The following is a 15947-nucleotide window of genomic DNA, read 5'->3' on the forward strand; positions in this document are numbered from 1 at the left end:
GGACTCAGAAGGGATAGAGCTAGAATGAGGAGCACTGAGTCTCTCATGAGTTGGGGGGATGGGATTGTGTCATCTCCTCTACCCATTTGAAAGAAAGCCCTGGGGTTGAGGTGAGGAAAGGTTAGCAGGGGGAGAGTGGGTTAGTAGAGAGGCCAGTACTCACGTTGACTTCAGTGACAGCAATGTCCACTACACTGCCCACCACAATAAGAGCATCAAATGTGTTCCAGGCGTCGGCAAAGTAATGCTGGAGGCAGGAGGAAAGCAGAAATATGTCTTCTCATATCTAGGAAGCTAGGGTAGGGGGCCAGTACGGTGGGGAAATTGGGGAGACAAAGCCCAGCTTAGACCACACGATGGGCCTGCATCTGGATCCCTCTCATTCCCTAGTCTCATGACTCCCTGGTTGCTGCCCTCCTGAGAGCACTGCAGTGAGTTCCACCCCAAGGAATTCACCCACTGCAGGTGGGGCACACCTTAGGTTTGAAGGCGATGATTTTGAGCACCATCTCAACAGTAAAGAGGCCAGTGAAGACCATGTTGAGGATGTCCATGGCATAGTTGAAGGGAGCAGTCTGCTCATAGTGCTGGAGGAGAAAATCAGGTGTGAGGACAGCACCTGAAGCAGAGAACCCCCCACCCCTAGTCAAATGTTCTCTGGCTAAGAGTGAGGGGAGTCTGAGGAGGTGGTATAGCACAATGGGTTGGCCTAACCCCTCACATTATCTACCTCCATGATGGATATTGAGGGAGACCAACTCTTTCTTACTTGTCAACTACAGTTGATTTTCAATATTATTTTATATTAGTTTCAGGTGTATAGTATAGTGGTTAGACATTTATATAATTTACAAAGTGATCACCTCAATAAGTCTAGTACCCACCTGGAACCATGCATAGTTATTACAATATTATTGACTGTATTCTTTATGGTGTACTTTATATCCCTGGGACTATTTTATAGCTATCAATTTGTACTTCTTAATCCTTTCACCTAGCCCCTGGATTCCCCTCCCATCTGGCAACTGTCAGTTTGTTTTCAGTATTTATGAGTCTGTTTCTGTTTTGTTTTTTCGTTTATTTTGTTCTTTAGATTCTACATATAAGTGAAATCACATGGTATTTTTATTTCTTTGTCTGACTTATTTCACTTAGCATAATACCCTCTAGGTTCATCTGTGTTGTAGCAAATGGTAAAATTTCATTTCCTTGCAGCTAGTTCTGACTGACATAGAAACATAAGTCTGCTGCTGGTTGGGTAGCTTCTGTGAAAAATATTTTTGCCTTTTTTTTTTTAGAGAGAAAGAGTGGAAGAGAGGGGGAAAGACAGAGAGAAATATTGATATGAGAGAAACACATTGATTGGTTGCCTCCTGCATGGACCCTGGTCAGGGCCCAGGCCAGGGAGGAGCCTGCAACTGAGGTACATTCCCTTGACTGGAATCACACCCGGACCCCCTTCTGTCCGCAGGCTGATGCTCTATCTACTGAGCAAAACCAGCTAGGGCTATTTTCGCTTTCTAATAAAAGGCTCAAATTAGGAGAGTCCCCTGGTGCAACCTTCTCTCCCTTTTTCTGCCCTGAATGTAGTGTTGATGCCCAGAGCTGTGGCAGCCATTTTGTGACTATGAAGCAACAATCATGACAATGAAAACTAACTCACTAAAAAGAGCAGAGCAGCCCGGCTCAGTGGTTGAGCATCAATCTATGAACCAGGAGGTCATGGTTCAATTCCCGGTCAGGGCACATGCCTGGGTTGCAGGCTGGATCCCCAGTGTGGGGCGTGTGGGAGGCAGCCGATCAATTATTCTCTTTCATGATTGATGTTTCTATCTCTCTCTCCCTCTCCCTTCCTCTCTGAAATCAATAAAAATATATTTTAAAAAAAGAGTGGAGCAGGAAGACAGAGACTGGGTCTTTTATGAGCAATGAACAAACAGCCTACCTCTACATTTCTTGTTATGTACATCTTTTCACATTTTAGAATCTCTGAAATTGGGGCGTGTTTTATAATCAATGGCAACTTACAATTGCTATCTGCCATTTCTTTTTCATATTCTTTGATTTCTGAAATCAGGATGTAACTTACAATTATTGGCCTTAGATGTGAAGAGATGTGGCAAATATCTTTATAGCTTAAGTCTCTGTCAGTTGGGGGTTTTATTACTTGCAGGCTAAAGCATGCCTAATAGTTCCCAAGGGATTGTGTAAACAGAATAGGGTATCTGGCAAGGGTCAGGGTGGGGAGCTCAGACCTGCATGGCTAGAGCAACCGTGTTGAGCAGGATGAGCAGAAACATGAGGTACTCAAAGGCAGCAGAGTTCACAGTGGCCCACACACGATACTGATGCGGGTTCTTGGGAATGTAGCGGCGGAGTGGCTGGGCCTTGAGGGCGTACTCCACGCACTGGCGCTGCATATGGGTGCAGGGCATGAGTGAGCAGTGAGGTCCCAAGGCAAGGAGGTGTATATGGGGGGTTGATGGTCATGGATCAGGGGTCAGAGGTCACCTGGTTCTTGTCCAGCTCACAGTTTTGGTATTCCTGTTCCCCTTGGGCACGGAAGGTGATGATGACGAAGCCCACAAAGATGTTCATCATGAAGAATGCGATGATGATGATATAGACAATAAAGAACACTGAAATCTCCACATGGTAATTATAGATGGGTCCCTGGTCCTCTGCATGTGCATCAATGGCCTTGTATAGCAGCCTGTGGAGCCGGTGGAGGCAGGTGAGGGGATATACCAGGCTCCTCAGACCTTCCCCTAGACCACTTATCATAGACACCTCAGAATCTCTTGCTTGGTACCCCAAAGACCCCTAGATCCTTTGACCTAATCACCTGGAACCTCCATACATACTCCAAGAGACCTCCACTAGGCCCTCAAAGACTCCCAAATCCCTTAAGCTCCCACAGACCTCCAAATCCCCTTCTCCATCCACCTGTAGTCCCCATGCAGTTACTCATAACTCCCCCACCAACCCCCAAAGATTGCTAAATCCCCTGTCCCACCAACTTGAATTCCCTGCTCCACCTCCCTAACGATCTCCAACTACTACCCTGAAGACTTGCACAACTCTCTGGAAACCCTTGAATCCCCCATTCCATCTCCTCTGAGATCCCCAACCAGTCTCTCCAGACATCTACCTGGTCCCCCCTAAATCCTACCCAGTCCTCTCTAGACTTCTACCTAATCCCTCAGAGATCTCTACCCAATTCCTGGAGACCTCACCCACCCGGGTCCCCAAAGCACCCCAGCCAGCTACTGGGAGACCCCCCCCACCCGGTGTTCTGATATTCCCACCAGTCCCCAGAAAACTCTATCCAGTTTCAAAAGGCCTTGATCACATTTCAAGATACCCTCCCACCCATCCTTCAGCAGATTCCAAGCCAGTCCCCTAGATACTCCTTCCTTGTCCCTTGCTCATCCCTGGGGCCCTTCTCCTCACGCAGGCCAGTCTTCGAAGGTGGAGACAGTGAACAGAGCCATCATGGCTGAAAGGACATTGTCAAAGTTGAAATCACTGTTGACCCAGAGCCGCTCCCGGACCCGGGGCCGTGACACATCTCCATCAGGATAGACCAGGAAGGAGCCCCTGTAGATGTTGTAGACAGTCTGAGTGGGTGAGGAAGGGTAGAGAGCTGTGGAAAGGGGACTGAGGTTTCCAGCATGGAGGCATCAGGGCATCATGGTGGAGCTGGATAGCCTGGGTTCAAATCCTGCCCCTCCATTTACTGGTTGGACCTTGGGCATTTAACCTCTCTGTGCTTCAGTTTTCCCCATCCATGAAATAAGAATAAGAACAACATATTTACTGTCTTGTTACATGTATAATTAAGTCAGTAGTGAGAATAGTGTGTGGCACATAGTTGGCACCACATACAGGGTGGGGCAAAAGTAGGTTTAGAGTTGTGAGTACATGAGATACAGAGTTTATTCTTGTAGTATTATTTATTACAACTGTAAACCTACCTTTGCCAATCCCTATATGTTAGCCCTCATCACCATTATCATCATTATCATTGCCACCCAGAAAAAAGTAATACAAATAATAGCCAACCTGTTCATCACTAAGTTTATGCCAGGCATGGTGCTTGGCTTTATACCTAGTAACTTTACATTGTAGTACACCCTCCATGTGGTAAGTCATTTACTCCTCACAAAAAATCAGTGAGAGTCACATTTTTAAAATCACCATTCTTCAGTTAAGGAAAATGGGATTCAGCAAGGTTAAGAAATGTAAAAAATTACAAGGTTAAGAAAAGTCTCATGGGATGATTTGAACCAGGAATGTTTGATTTCAAAGTCCATGCTTCTGACCTCTACCCTCTACAGGATGGAAGTTGAGGATTAAGTGGTGCATGGGTGTCATGGTGTTTGGGGATGGCTGGGAGGTCCAGAATAAAATATAGGTGATTCTGGAGAGGTGGAGAGTGGTTTGGGGAGGTACTGAGGAGCCTCTTAGAGTTTGGTGAGATCTGAGGGCCTGTGCAGTTCTTGGGAGAGTTCTGATGGTGTATCTTGGAGGCTTGGGGAGTTCTGGGAGCCTTGATAAAATCTGGGGGGCTCTCTGAAGTTCTTGGGAGGAAACTCTAAGGGTTTCAGGGGCCTTGGTGAGCTCTAGGGGCCTCTGTGGCCTTTGGGAAGGGTTCTGGGCCCAGTGAGGGCAAGGTCTTGGCTACTTACTTGCATTCTTTGGGGGTATGTTTGGCCTCATCAGTGCAACTGTAGAATTTCCCCTGTAGGGAGGATATTTGTCAAGCAGGTGCACCCTTCAACCCCACCTTGACTCATGCCTGGGCCTCCCTCTAGTGTTTCTTCCCACCTTGAAGAGCTGTACACCAATGCAGGCAAACATGAATTGCAGAAGTGTGGTTACAATCATGATATTCCCGATGGTCCGGATGGCCACGAACACACACTGCACCACGTGCTGCAGGTACCCACAAATATGACTAATGGACAGTGCAGGCCACAGCAGCCATGGGGCAGGGAATATGGGCATGATGGAGCTCAGGGACTTGGGTCAGGGACATGTTATTGTGGGTTAAGGATGTGTGGTCAGGAACACGTGGTTAAGGGACAGTGATGTGGGCCAGGGATGTGTGGGCACCAACCAGGAATAAGTGTTTACCAGACAGGATATGTGGCCACATGCCAGGGACTCAGATCAGAAAAATGTGGTCATTGGTTAAGGAATTTGGGTCTGGCCACATGGCCAATGGTCAGGCATGAGTGGTTACATGTGGTCATGCATCATACAAATGGTCAATCTGATAAGTGATTTTGGCCCCAGGGGCAAGGCCTGGATCCTGTGGACTTGGGTGGGGTGGGGTTACCTTGAGTCCCTTGGCTCGATTGATGGCTCTAAGGGGCCGAAGTACTCGGAGTACTCGCAGAATCTTTACTACTGAGATTGCGCTGGAGCTGGGGAGGGAGCAGTCCTCAGGCCCTGGCTCAGGCCTTGCCTCAGCTCTGGAGGAATGGGCTGGGTGAAGGGTCACTTACTGGATGCCAAAAGAGATGAGGGACACACTGACCACCAGCAGATCCAACAGATTGAACCAACTACGGCAGAAGGAGCCTTGGTGCAGGAAGGCCCCGAACACCGTCATCTGGGGAGGAGGGTAGAGGTCATCAGGCTAGACCCCAGATTTGGGAATAGAAGGGGTAGAAGGGGATGGAAACAGGAGAGGTGGGTTGCGGTGGTGGTTGGGGCAACTGGAGGTATGATTGGGGACCCATTAGTTACCTTTAGTAGAATCTCCACAGTGAAAATGGAGGTGAAGGCATAATCAAAGTACCCCAGAATCTGGGGGATGAAAAAGAGGGAAAGTCACTGAGTCATGGCTGTGGGGTATCCTAGGTATGTGTGTGTGTGTGTGTGTGTGTGTGTGTGTGTGCACATGCACGCACGCATACTTGTACTTCTCTATGTAATCATTGCTGTCCCCCTCCTCCTCCCTTCCCTCTCTTTCTTATGATCATTAAGAACTGCTCTACAAGGTAACAGGCTTGGCCATCAGAAAGACTAGGGTTCAAATTTGGGCTTCTCTGCCTCTACCCAGCTACATGGGTGCCCTTGGCCTGTTCAACCTCTCTGAGCACAGATTCTTCTTCAGCTGTATACTGATCTCCTCCCTGGAGCTTCCGCAGTAAGGCTGACATTCTTGCCCTTCTCTTTCTGCCCAGATAGGGGTCTTCTCCCTGTTTGCACACTGGCTGGATAGTGCCCAATAGGACATTCCTGGGAGTGCCCCCCAAAGGCTCACGTGGTTGCGGAAGGAGTGGACTCGGATGGGGTCCTCAGCGGCCAAGGACACACTGCTGAGGATGATGAATACCAGGATAAGATTGGTGAAGACATGATGGTGGATGAGGGTGTGGCAAGCCTTCCTCATTCTGGTGAATGGAGAATGGGCTGTGGTCAGAACCCAGAGTTGATTGGGAGAGCCCAAGGGTTGCAGCTCAGGCCTGTTGTATCAGGATGTGTACCCTACCCCACTGAGCCTTGGCTGCCCCCTGGCCCTCCACCTGCTCAAGCCCCTCCTGCCCTAGCACTCACGGGTTGGTTTGGCTGAGGCAGAAGAAGGCACTGCCCTCAGGGATGGGCACCACCTTCTCCTTGGGAACAACTTCCTGTAGGAGTTCCACACGTCCTGCACCCTCTTCTTCCTCCTCTTCTTCCTCCTCCTCCTCCTCTTCCTCCATGCCTGGCACCACAAGATCAGAAGAGAGGGAGTTAATTGAGAAAATGTATGTAAAGCACTTAGAACAGTGTCTGGGACACAGTAAGAGCTCAGTAAATGTGTGTTGAATGAACACTGCCATCCTCGCAGTCATATACATGCTATCCTATATAATTAAAGCCTAATATGCAAATTGTCCCCTCAACTGGGAGTTTGACCACTCTCTATGATGTGTGCTGACCACCAGGGGGCGGCGCGGAACATGGTGGGCATCGGTGATGTGGCACTAGCAGCAGGTGGCAGTGGAGGCACTGCTGGCCCTGATGGGCCCCGACAAGAGTGGGACCATGGTAGGATGGTGGAGCAGGTGAGTGGGTGACGCCAGGCCAAGGTGGGGCCTGATCACCCTGCCAATCTCCCTGCAGATGGTGACCAGCAGTAGTGGCAGGGCTGCTGCCCGGCTCTCAGGTGCTGAGGGAGCCGGGCAGGGCCCAATGACTCAGGTGGAGGGGGGCGCATGGGGGCCCAGGGGCCCAGGTGCTGCCCAGGGCCCAGAGGTCAGCTGGGACATGCCCTTCCATGCAGACACTCACGCTTTGATTGCCAGCCAGGTCTAGGGACTGCACCTGTGCATGAATTTTGTGCACTGGGCCTCTAGTTATAAAATAAAGGCTCTGAGAAGTTCCGTAGTAAAACAAAACATCTGTTAATCTTTAATCTCAATGTCCCAAATGTTGATGGCCAAAAACCATGCCCATTATTTTCAAGATTATCTTGGAAAAGGCTGCTCCCTAGACAGGAGGGTCTCAGGAGTCAAGAGCTCTGCCTGGGTGGGTGCTGTCCCTAGGGTCCCACACCTCCTCCACCTGGCCCTGGTCACTTGCCTGCTCCTTCATTCTTTGCACCCTCCTCTTTCTCATTCTCCCCACCAGGCACCTGGGGACAGGAAGATAGGGGTCATTGGTTGTGGGAGAGACATCAGGAGATGGACATAGGGAGGCACAGAAGGGATGCAATAATGAAGGATTGAATAGGCAGAGGTTGGGGGTTAAAAACACAAACACATAGACAGGCATTGATGGTAGTATGAGGTGTAGACAGTGCCCAGGTTTCTAACTCACTAACGCTCCATTCTCCTGTGGGTGTTTCCCTTCAGTGCTCTTCTCCCTGTGTGAGGAAATGGGGGTGTGTGTGATTGCTAAGGATTGCAGCAGATGGGTGAGGCTGAGGGGGGAACATTGCAGTCAGAACAGACCTTTCTTAGACCCCACAGAACTTCCCTGCTTCCGCCCTCATCCCCACAGTCTGTTCTTCTCACAGTAGCCAGAAGGATCCTGTTAAATCCTAAGTCTGGCACATCACTCCTCTGCTCATACCCCTCCCATGGTTCCCACTCAGAGCAAAAACCAAAGTCTTCACTGTGGCCCAGAACACCCTAAGTCTGGCCTCGCTATTTCCCCATTTGAGCTCACCTCCTATCACTCTCTCCTTTGCTCACTGGTCTCCCTGGTGTATTTTTGAATGTGCTAAGACTATCATCACCTCAGGACCTTTGATTTGCTGTCCCTTTGCCTTGAACATTCTTCCCTCAGATATTTGAATGGCTCACTCCCTTACTTTATTCAGCTCTCTGTTCAACTGTCACCTCCACATAGAGACCTTCCTTGACTACTCTAACCAAAATAGCAATCTTTATTTCTCTGTATTCTTTTATTTCACTTTCTTTTTCTTTGTTACATATTATGTACATATATTTAAAGTATATTATATATTCATTTATATGTATTTTGCTTGCTTCCCCAATTCAAATGTCAGCTCCATGAAGGAGAGAATTCTGTCTACCTTGACCCCTGTTATCTTCTCAGCATCTAGAACAGGACCTGGCACAAAGTAGGTGCTCAATAAATGCATGTTGATTGAACGAGAACTGGCAGGTTGGATGTGGGGATGGGGATTGCCAGGGTGACTGAGGCATTTGTGGGGTGTGGGATGTCTGTGTGGATTCCCAGGCAGGGATCCAGGGGAGACTGTCTTAGGGCTGGAGCCAGACATCACCTGCCCTTGTTCTTGGCAGTGCCTGTATCTCCACTGGCTAGGTTGTCCACAGCAATGGCAAGAAACACATTCAACAGGATGTCTGGGGTGAGCTCAGGCTACAAAAGATGGAGAAGCAGCCTGCTTGTGGACCACCCAGATCCCTCTATCCACCCCACCTGCCAGCATCCAGCCCCCAAGTTTTCAAGGATACAGTTGCCGCAGATGAAGAGAATGATGAAATAGACGCACACCAGCATCCCTGGGAAAAAGGGGCCGCCATAAGCCATGATACCATCATACATGACCACATTCCAGTCCTCACCCGTCAGGATCTGCGGGGGGATTCACCATGAAGCTCTTGAGACCCTCCCTGCACCCTAGGGTGCCCCTGACCCACCCATCCCATCATCTCCAGGCCCCACCTGAAAGACAGTGAGGAGGGCCTGGGGGAAGGTGTCGAAGGTGCTTCGCTTGGTGTGTGTCTGGTCAAAGTTGAACTTGCCCCCAAACAGCTGCATGCCAAGCAGGGAGAAGATGATGATAAAGAGGAAGAGGAGAAGCAGCAAGGATGCAATGGATTTCATTGAATTGAGCAGGGATGCCACCAAATTGCTTAGAGATGCCCAGTGCCTGCAGCAGAGATGGAGGGGGCAGGGTTGACATGTCCAGTGGTGAGTTAGGAATTCCAGCTTGAGGTTCATTGGGGCGGGTTGGGTTAAAATGGCCTTTGGTATCAGGGTTAGAAGTGATTTTGGAGCTGGGGGTGAGGCAAGAATAAGAAGTGAGGGGAAGGTTGAGATTGGGGCTAAGCGTTAGGGGAGTAATGGGAGATGAGATTAGGATGGAGGGTAAATGGAAATTGATGGAGCTAGAATTGGGTTTCAGGTTGGGACCAGGACTGGGGTTGGAGTTTGAAATTGCAACTGGGGTCAATGTTGGGGTTAAGGATTGGGGAGTATTGGAGTTGTAGAAGACTGAGTTAGGGATAAGATTGAGGCTGGGAACAGGGTTGTGTTTGGAGATTAACTGATGGTTAGGAGCTAGGAATGGGGGGGGTTGTGGTTAGTGATGGGGATGAGGCTGTGCATTAGGAATGAGATTGGAGATGGGGTTGGGATTGGGTATGGGGGTTATAAATGGGCTTGTGGATGATGAGTGGTTGGGGGTTGGGCTAGAGATGGTGTTGTAGTTTAGGGTTGGGATGGGGTTTGGGTTGGGCATGAGTATGGAGTTGAGTTCAGAGGCAGGGTTGACGTTGAGGAAGAAGATGGAAACGGAGTAGACACCCTTCCTACAGAACTTGAATCTCCACAAAGGCAGAAACTTGTGTCTGCTTTGAATCCTGGTATTTCCCTAAGGCCTGGAATGGTGCCTGGTACACAGTAGGCACTCAATGGATATTTGCAAATTGGATGGTGAAATATACACAGTTATCATTGGGACTGGGGTGGGGGCTGTTGGGGCTGTGTTTGTGGCTTCAGTCACCACCCCCCACCCCCCACCGCACACACACCTGGTGACTTTAAAGATCCTGAGGAGGCGCACACATCGGAGCACTGAGATGCCCAGGGACTGCATGGCACCCACCTCCACCAGTGTGGTCTCCAGGATGCCCCCACAGACCACGAAGCAGTCAAAGCGGTTGAAGAAGGAGGAAACGTAGGTGGAGGGGCCCAGACCATACAACTTGAGAAGCATCTCCACCGTGAACAGACAGAGCAACACTTTGTTGGCATACTCTGTGGGGAAAGGGGAGGGGCTGGCCAGTTTCTGGGGTGACATGTGAGGAGGTAGGGCCATGGGATGATCTGGGGTAGCTGGTATCAGGCCAGGCACAGGCTGGGGGTGGGATTAGGGTTAGGAATTGGGATGAATTTGTAGGTCAGAGTGGATGAGGGGCTTGGAGTTGGGGCGAAGGGCAGAGTTGGGGTGGGGCATCAATCAGCCTCTATGAGTCCAGAAAAGCTCCAATTCAAGGGTAGAGTTAGAGTCTGGGTTTTAGTTAGGACTGGGGCTGGTTTGAAGTTTGGGGTTAGAAGTGTGCTCAGTATTAAGGTTGGGGTTGAGATGAAAATGAATTCTTGTAAGAGCTATCACTTATAAAGTGTTAACTTTATGTGGGCCAGGCAATGTGCTAAGCACTTTTCACTTTAATATAATCCTCCTACCCACCCCATAAAGTGAATAGTATAACTATCTCATTTTGTAGATGGGGAAATTGAAGCACAGAGGGGTTAACCTATCCAGTGTGGTGTTAAGAGCCTGGGCTCTGCCCTAGCCAGTTGCTCAGTGATTAGAGCGTTGGCCTGCAGATTGAAGGGTCCCGGGTTTGATTCCGGTCAAGGGCACATGCCTGGGTTGAGGGCTCAATCCCCAGTAGGAGGTGTGCAGGAGGCAACTGATCAATGATTCTCTCTCATCATTGATGTTTCTCTCTTTCCCTCCCTCTCCTTTCCTCTCTGAAATAAGTAATAATAATAAAAAAAGAGCTACAGAAGTGTAGGCTACAAGGTGGGATGGGACAGGCTAAGATTTCTGCATTTACTTGTGGGGAAGGCAGTGTTTGGGGGTCTGAGGCACCTGAGGGATCCTGAATTGGAGCTTCTGGGATGAAGGAAATTGGAGGCTGGGGGGCGCACCCTGGGTCTGGGTGAGCCACATGGGCTGCCCGTGGTGCTCTGAAGCGATGGTGAGCGTGTTGAGGAAGACAAGCAGCAGCACAGCCCAGTAGCAGGCATTGGACTTCACAGCTCGCCGGCAGCATGCCCGGAGACCCTGGTTGACTCGACGGAGGCGGCGGCTGGGCAGAAAGGACAACCCATTGGCTGAGATCACCTACCTCAGCCTGCCCTGTGGAACTCAGGTGGGGATCACAGAGTCATGGGCTCCAGGAGTCACATAACTTCCTCAACTTACCAGACCCTGGTTTTCATGATCTTGTTTCTGCAAAAGAGGTTTATGGGAGGTGAGCGTCATAAAGGGCTGAGGGGCAGTCAGTGGCTAGGATCAGAAGTCAGGGGCTGAGGTCAAGGTTAGAAACTAAAGTAAGCACTGGGGTCAGGGTCTGGACTGAGTTTTGGGCTGGGTAAGGGGTCAAGGGGTTGGGGCCCTCACAGGCAGCGTGTACAACTGGCCAGAGCCCCCTCCTCCTCTTCCTCATCGCCCGGAGTCTCTGCCATGGAACCAGTGTCACTGGCTGGCAGGCTGGCTGTGGGCAGGGTGGGAACAGAGGTCAGCACAGGAAGACCTCAAGTTTCCATCCTTGGCTTTCTCCTCCATCTACCCATCCTGCCCCCTCCCCAACCAGGATGGACACCCACCATGGCTGCTGGTGGAGTGTGTGGATCGGGTGGAGTGACTGAACCAGTGCAGACGGCCATGTCTCCTATTGGTCAGCTCTGCCAGTTGTGGTCCTGAAGGGATAGGGAGGACAGTTGAGGACCATGGCCTGAGGCAGGGTAAGGGCTGTGTGTGGGGGAGGTGGATTATTTGGAATCTGTTCTGGGTACATTTGGGAGGTGGATCTGAATCTGGATCTAGGTTCTGTTTCCTAGGCCACATCTGAGGGCTGGGCCTAGAGTTGTTGCAGGGGAGATCTGGGTCTCAGGAGGGCAGCCCCCATGGAGTAGGGAATGGGCCAGATTAGGGTTGCCTACGGTGGCCAGCCCTGCCCTCTTCAGCCACAGAACCAAAGTTTCCATCAGCTGAGGGGTCTTCCATGTCCAGCTCCTCTGCCTGCATGATCCAGTCCAGGTAGCCCCGCAGGTCCTCCTCCAACTGCTGCTTCTCCCTCAGCTTCTGGAAGTCCCCTCGTGCTTTTGCCTTCTCCCTCTCCTTGGAGAACTCCCTGAGGGTGGAGGATAGAGGGTGAGGTGGAGGAACCACCCCGGCCCCCTCGCCTTCCCCATTCCAGCCACACTGGCATCCTTGCTGTTCTTTGAATATGCCAAGCACATTCGTGCTTTGGAGCCTTTGCACAGAGTGTTCCCTTTGCTTGCGACATTTTCCTCAGAGAGCCACATGACTCATTCCCTCATCTCTTTCACATTTTTACTCAGTAATACCTTCTCAAGGAGGCCTGTCCTGACTGTCCCCATTTTAACGGCAAGATAGCCCCATTCCTATTTTTTTGGCCTTGCAAACATGTCTTCATTATCTACACTAATACATACTTTTAGAAAGGCCTAAGACCAATTAATGTACCTTCAACTGCAACTTTTGCAAATGTGACATAAATCCAAAATGTACTGTAGATTTGATCAAAATTGATATGCAAGTGTTTTTTCCTATTCTGCCAAATTGGCCAGAAGCCTTCCTATTCTTATTTTTATGCTTCCTTCCTTTCCATGGGAAATATTCCATATAAAACACTACATATATGTTACTTATTGTATATGTTGCTATAGTTTGTCTCCCCCCTAGCCCCCAAATGTAATATCTGGGAAGGCAGGGATTTTTGACTCTTGTTTCATTCCTAAAATGGTGCTTTGGACCCAGTAGATGCTCAATATTGACTGAATGAATGGTGGGGTATTTCAGATGGGTTTTGAAGGTTGCCTAGGAGTTTGCCAGGAAGAAAAAAAGTGACAGAGTCTGAGGGGCAGAATGAGGGGAGTGTCTAGGCTCCTCACCCACTCAGGACGCCAAGTACAAGGTTGAGGACGAAGAAGGACCCAAAGATGACGAGACTCACGAAATACACCCAGGGCAGCTCATACCCCATGGCATCCTGCATCTGGGTAGAGAGAGGACATGCATCCCTCAGGGCATGCAGACATTCCTGCCTCTGAGCTCACGGAGAAAAGGCAGGTTCAGCTTCTAAACTGTGTGCCCTCCTTCCACCTCACCCAGTAGAGCACATCCGTCCATCCTTCCATGGTGACACACTGGAAGACCGTCAGCATGGCGAAGAAGAAGTTGTCGAAGTTAGTGATGCCTCCGTTGGGCCCTGCCCAGCGCCCGCGGCACTCGGTCTGGTTCAGCGTGCACACACGCCCAGAGCCTCCAGAGCCTGAAGACGCACAGGGCGACGGGTCCTCCTCCGCTTCCATCTCTGCTTGGAAGACAGGGTCTGGGCTCTGGGCTCTGAACCACATCCACCCGCATTCCCTGCCACCCTCTAGCTCTGCCCACCTGGGACGTTCAACTCAGGGTCCTAGATTTTTCTAAATCAAGGACAACCCTTAGATCCTGACTCTGCCAGGTCAGGATTCTGAACCCCTGGGAAGCTGAGTCCCAACCACAGGGATCTGGGGAGTGGGACTGTAAATCTTGGGGTAGAATTTTATAAATGAAAGTGAGGTATCAATCTGGGGGCAGAGTCTTGTGAATTTTGGAGGGCTTCTGAAAAAAAGGGTGGGGGCAAGGCTTGGGTTGGGGTCCGGATGAAGGGCCTGAAAATCTGGGACTAGTTGTGCAGGATGGAGTCTTAAGTGGCTAGAGGGTGGAGTCTTGTGATAGGGCAGAGCTATTAGCAAGTGGGCGATTGTAGTCTGAGATTGAGGGTGGAGTCTTGAATATATGGGTAGGGCTTGTTTATCGGGGTTGGAGCCTGAGTCTGGGGGCGGAGTCTTGTGAATTAGGGTTTCCTTGAGAACACGGTCTGGCCCAGGAGGCAGTGGAGGGGCGCGTCCTGTCCCCGGAGGGGCCCGCTGGCTGACCAGATCCCAGGAAGTAGCACGTTTTGTGCATGCGTCCGAGGAACAGCTCGAGTCCGATGATGGCATAAATAATGATGACGAAGAGCACGAGCAGAGCGATGTGCAGCAGCGGTACCAGCGCCTTCATGATGGAATTGAGCACTATGTGCAGGCCTGCGGGGAGCGAGGGCTGGGTGAAGTAGGGGCGGCGTCCGTTCAGTCCTCCTCCCGCTCCCCTTCCCTACCTTCAACCCCGGGAGGCGTTACACTCACTCGGGACTCCAGACACCAGCCTCAGTGGCCTCAACACCCGAAATGCCCGCAACGCCTTCACATCGAAGCCCCCCGGCTTCCCTCCAGTATGCGGAGCATCTCCAGGCCGCCCGGGGCCCTGCTCCAGCAGCACGCTGAACAACCTGATGGGGGAGCAAGGTATGAGGCGTGGGCGGGTGTCAGGCTTTGGCACCCCTTCCCATCCCTCTCCTCTCCTGAGAAAAGCACAAGTCTCTGTAACCGGAAATGCAAACAGGCTTAAAATATTCCTGATTCTGGCTGCCAGATGGGAGCAATTTAAAGCAGTCGCTTCCCTGAGCCCCGAATTCAGCGGGCTTGGGATGGAAAGTTGAACTAGGGTGGGGGTGTGCCCGCAGACGCTCACCCAACCACAACGATGATGAAATCGAGTAGGTTCCAGCCATTGCGGATGTAGGCGCTGGGATGGAGCACCAGCCCATAGGCCACGATCTTGAGCACCGTCTCCACAGTGAAAATCACCAGAAATACGTACTCCACCTGCTCCTGGGGGCGGAGCCGGAGATCCAGGAGGTATTTGGGTTGGGGATTGATGGGGACAGGGGTAGGGAAAAGGGCGTAGCCAGGACAGAGGGCTGGGCAGAGGTGAGTCATCTGGATCAGAGAGGGGAGGGCCTCGTTGGAAGGCTTGAGGTGTAGTTCTACTGGGGCTGTATCTGACAGGGCGGGCATGGTGAAGCAAAACTCACCAGGTTGTGGTTGGCAGTGTTGGAGTCGTCTTCTGGGAAGGGAATGTAGACCCCCAGGGCCACGCAGTTGGCAAAGATGGTGAGCAGGATGAGGATGTCGAAGGGCCTCAGTGGACACAGTCAAGGACCCCGGCAAAGCAGCCTTAGAACCCCAACATTCCCTTGGGGCCCTCCCCACCCAATGCTCACCCTTGACCCCAAGGTGACCAGCCCTCACATTCCCAGCCCCTACCCTGACCAAGGCCTTGACTCTGACTCCCCTGGTGAATGACCTTCACTTTTCTCAAATTCCCCCTGAAGCCAGTACTTGACCCTTGATCCATGCTAATCCTGACCCAATCCTTCACTCTTGGTACTCTGGTGACCTCACCCCCTGAGGCCTTCCCCTGGCCTTCCAGGATGCTTCCACTCCACGATGCTGATGCAGGACTGCCGCAGAGGGTTGGCCAGAGTGAGGCAGAAGATCGCCCGGGGTGACCGCTGAACACTGGCCACTGCCACCGTCTTGTGCTTACTGTGCTGAGTCCTTCGCTTAGGGGTCCCCAGGCCTGATGCCCACTGATTTCACCCCCTGAT

At 51.0% G+C, this 15947-nt stretch overlaps 1 protein-coding gene across 1 annotated transcript in view; it reads right to left on the minus strand.

Moving 5' to 3' along the window:
- The window catches only part of CACNA1F (calcium voltage-gated channel subunit alpha1 F), a 24936-nt gene that overhangs the window by 7947 nt on the left and 1042 nt on the right, over window positions 1-15947 (minus strand). Inside the window, 30 exon segments of the mRNA XM_023760952.1 lie at window positions 164-247; window positions 477-587; window positions 2256-2414; window positions 2512-2713; window positions 3454-3600; window positions 4692-4744; window positions 4831-4938; window positions 5345-5432; window positions 5514-5620; window positions 5758-5817; window positions 6278-6407; window positions 6571-6718; window positions 7561-7630; window positions 7816-7861; window positions 8750-8831; window positions 8943-9063; window positions 9154-9361; window positions 10245-10470; window positions 11371-11531; window positions 11648-11674; window positions 11846-11939; window positions 12052-12144; window positions 12388-12578; window positions 13363-13466; window positions 13579-13784; window positions 14392-14544; window positions 14644-14786; window positions 15029-15168; window positions 15372-15477; window positions 15775-15929. Of these exon segments, the coding sequence (XP_023616720.1) occupies window positions 164-247; window positions 477-587; window positions 2256-2414; window positions 2512-2713; window positions 3454-3600; window positions 4692-4744; window positions 4831-4938; window positions 5345-5432; window positions 5514-5620; window positions 5758-5817; window positions 6278-6407; window positions 6571-6718; window positions 7561-7630; window positions 7816-7861; window positions 8750-8831; window positions 8943-9063; window positions 9154-9361; window positions 10245-10470; window positions 11371-11531; window positions 11648-11674; window positions 11846-11939; window positions 12052-12144; window positions 12388-12578; window positions 13363-13466; window positions 13579-13784; window positions 14392-14544; window positions 14644-14786; window positions 15029-15168; window positions 15372-15477; window positions 15775-15929 (3723 nt within the window).

Source organism: Myotis lucifugus, unplaced genomic scaffold, assembly GCF_000147115.1.
Source record: "Myotis lucifugus unplaced genomic scaffold, Myoluc2.0 scaffold_196, whole genome shotgun sequence".
Taxonomy (NCBI): Eukaryota; Metazoa; Chordata; class Mammalia; order Chiroptera; family Vespertilionidae; genus Myotis; species Myotis lucifugus.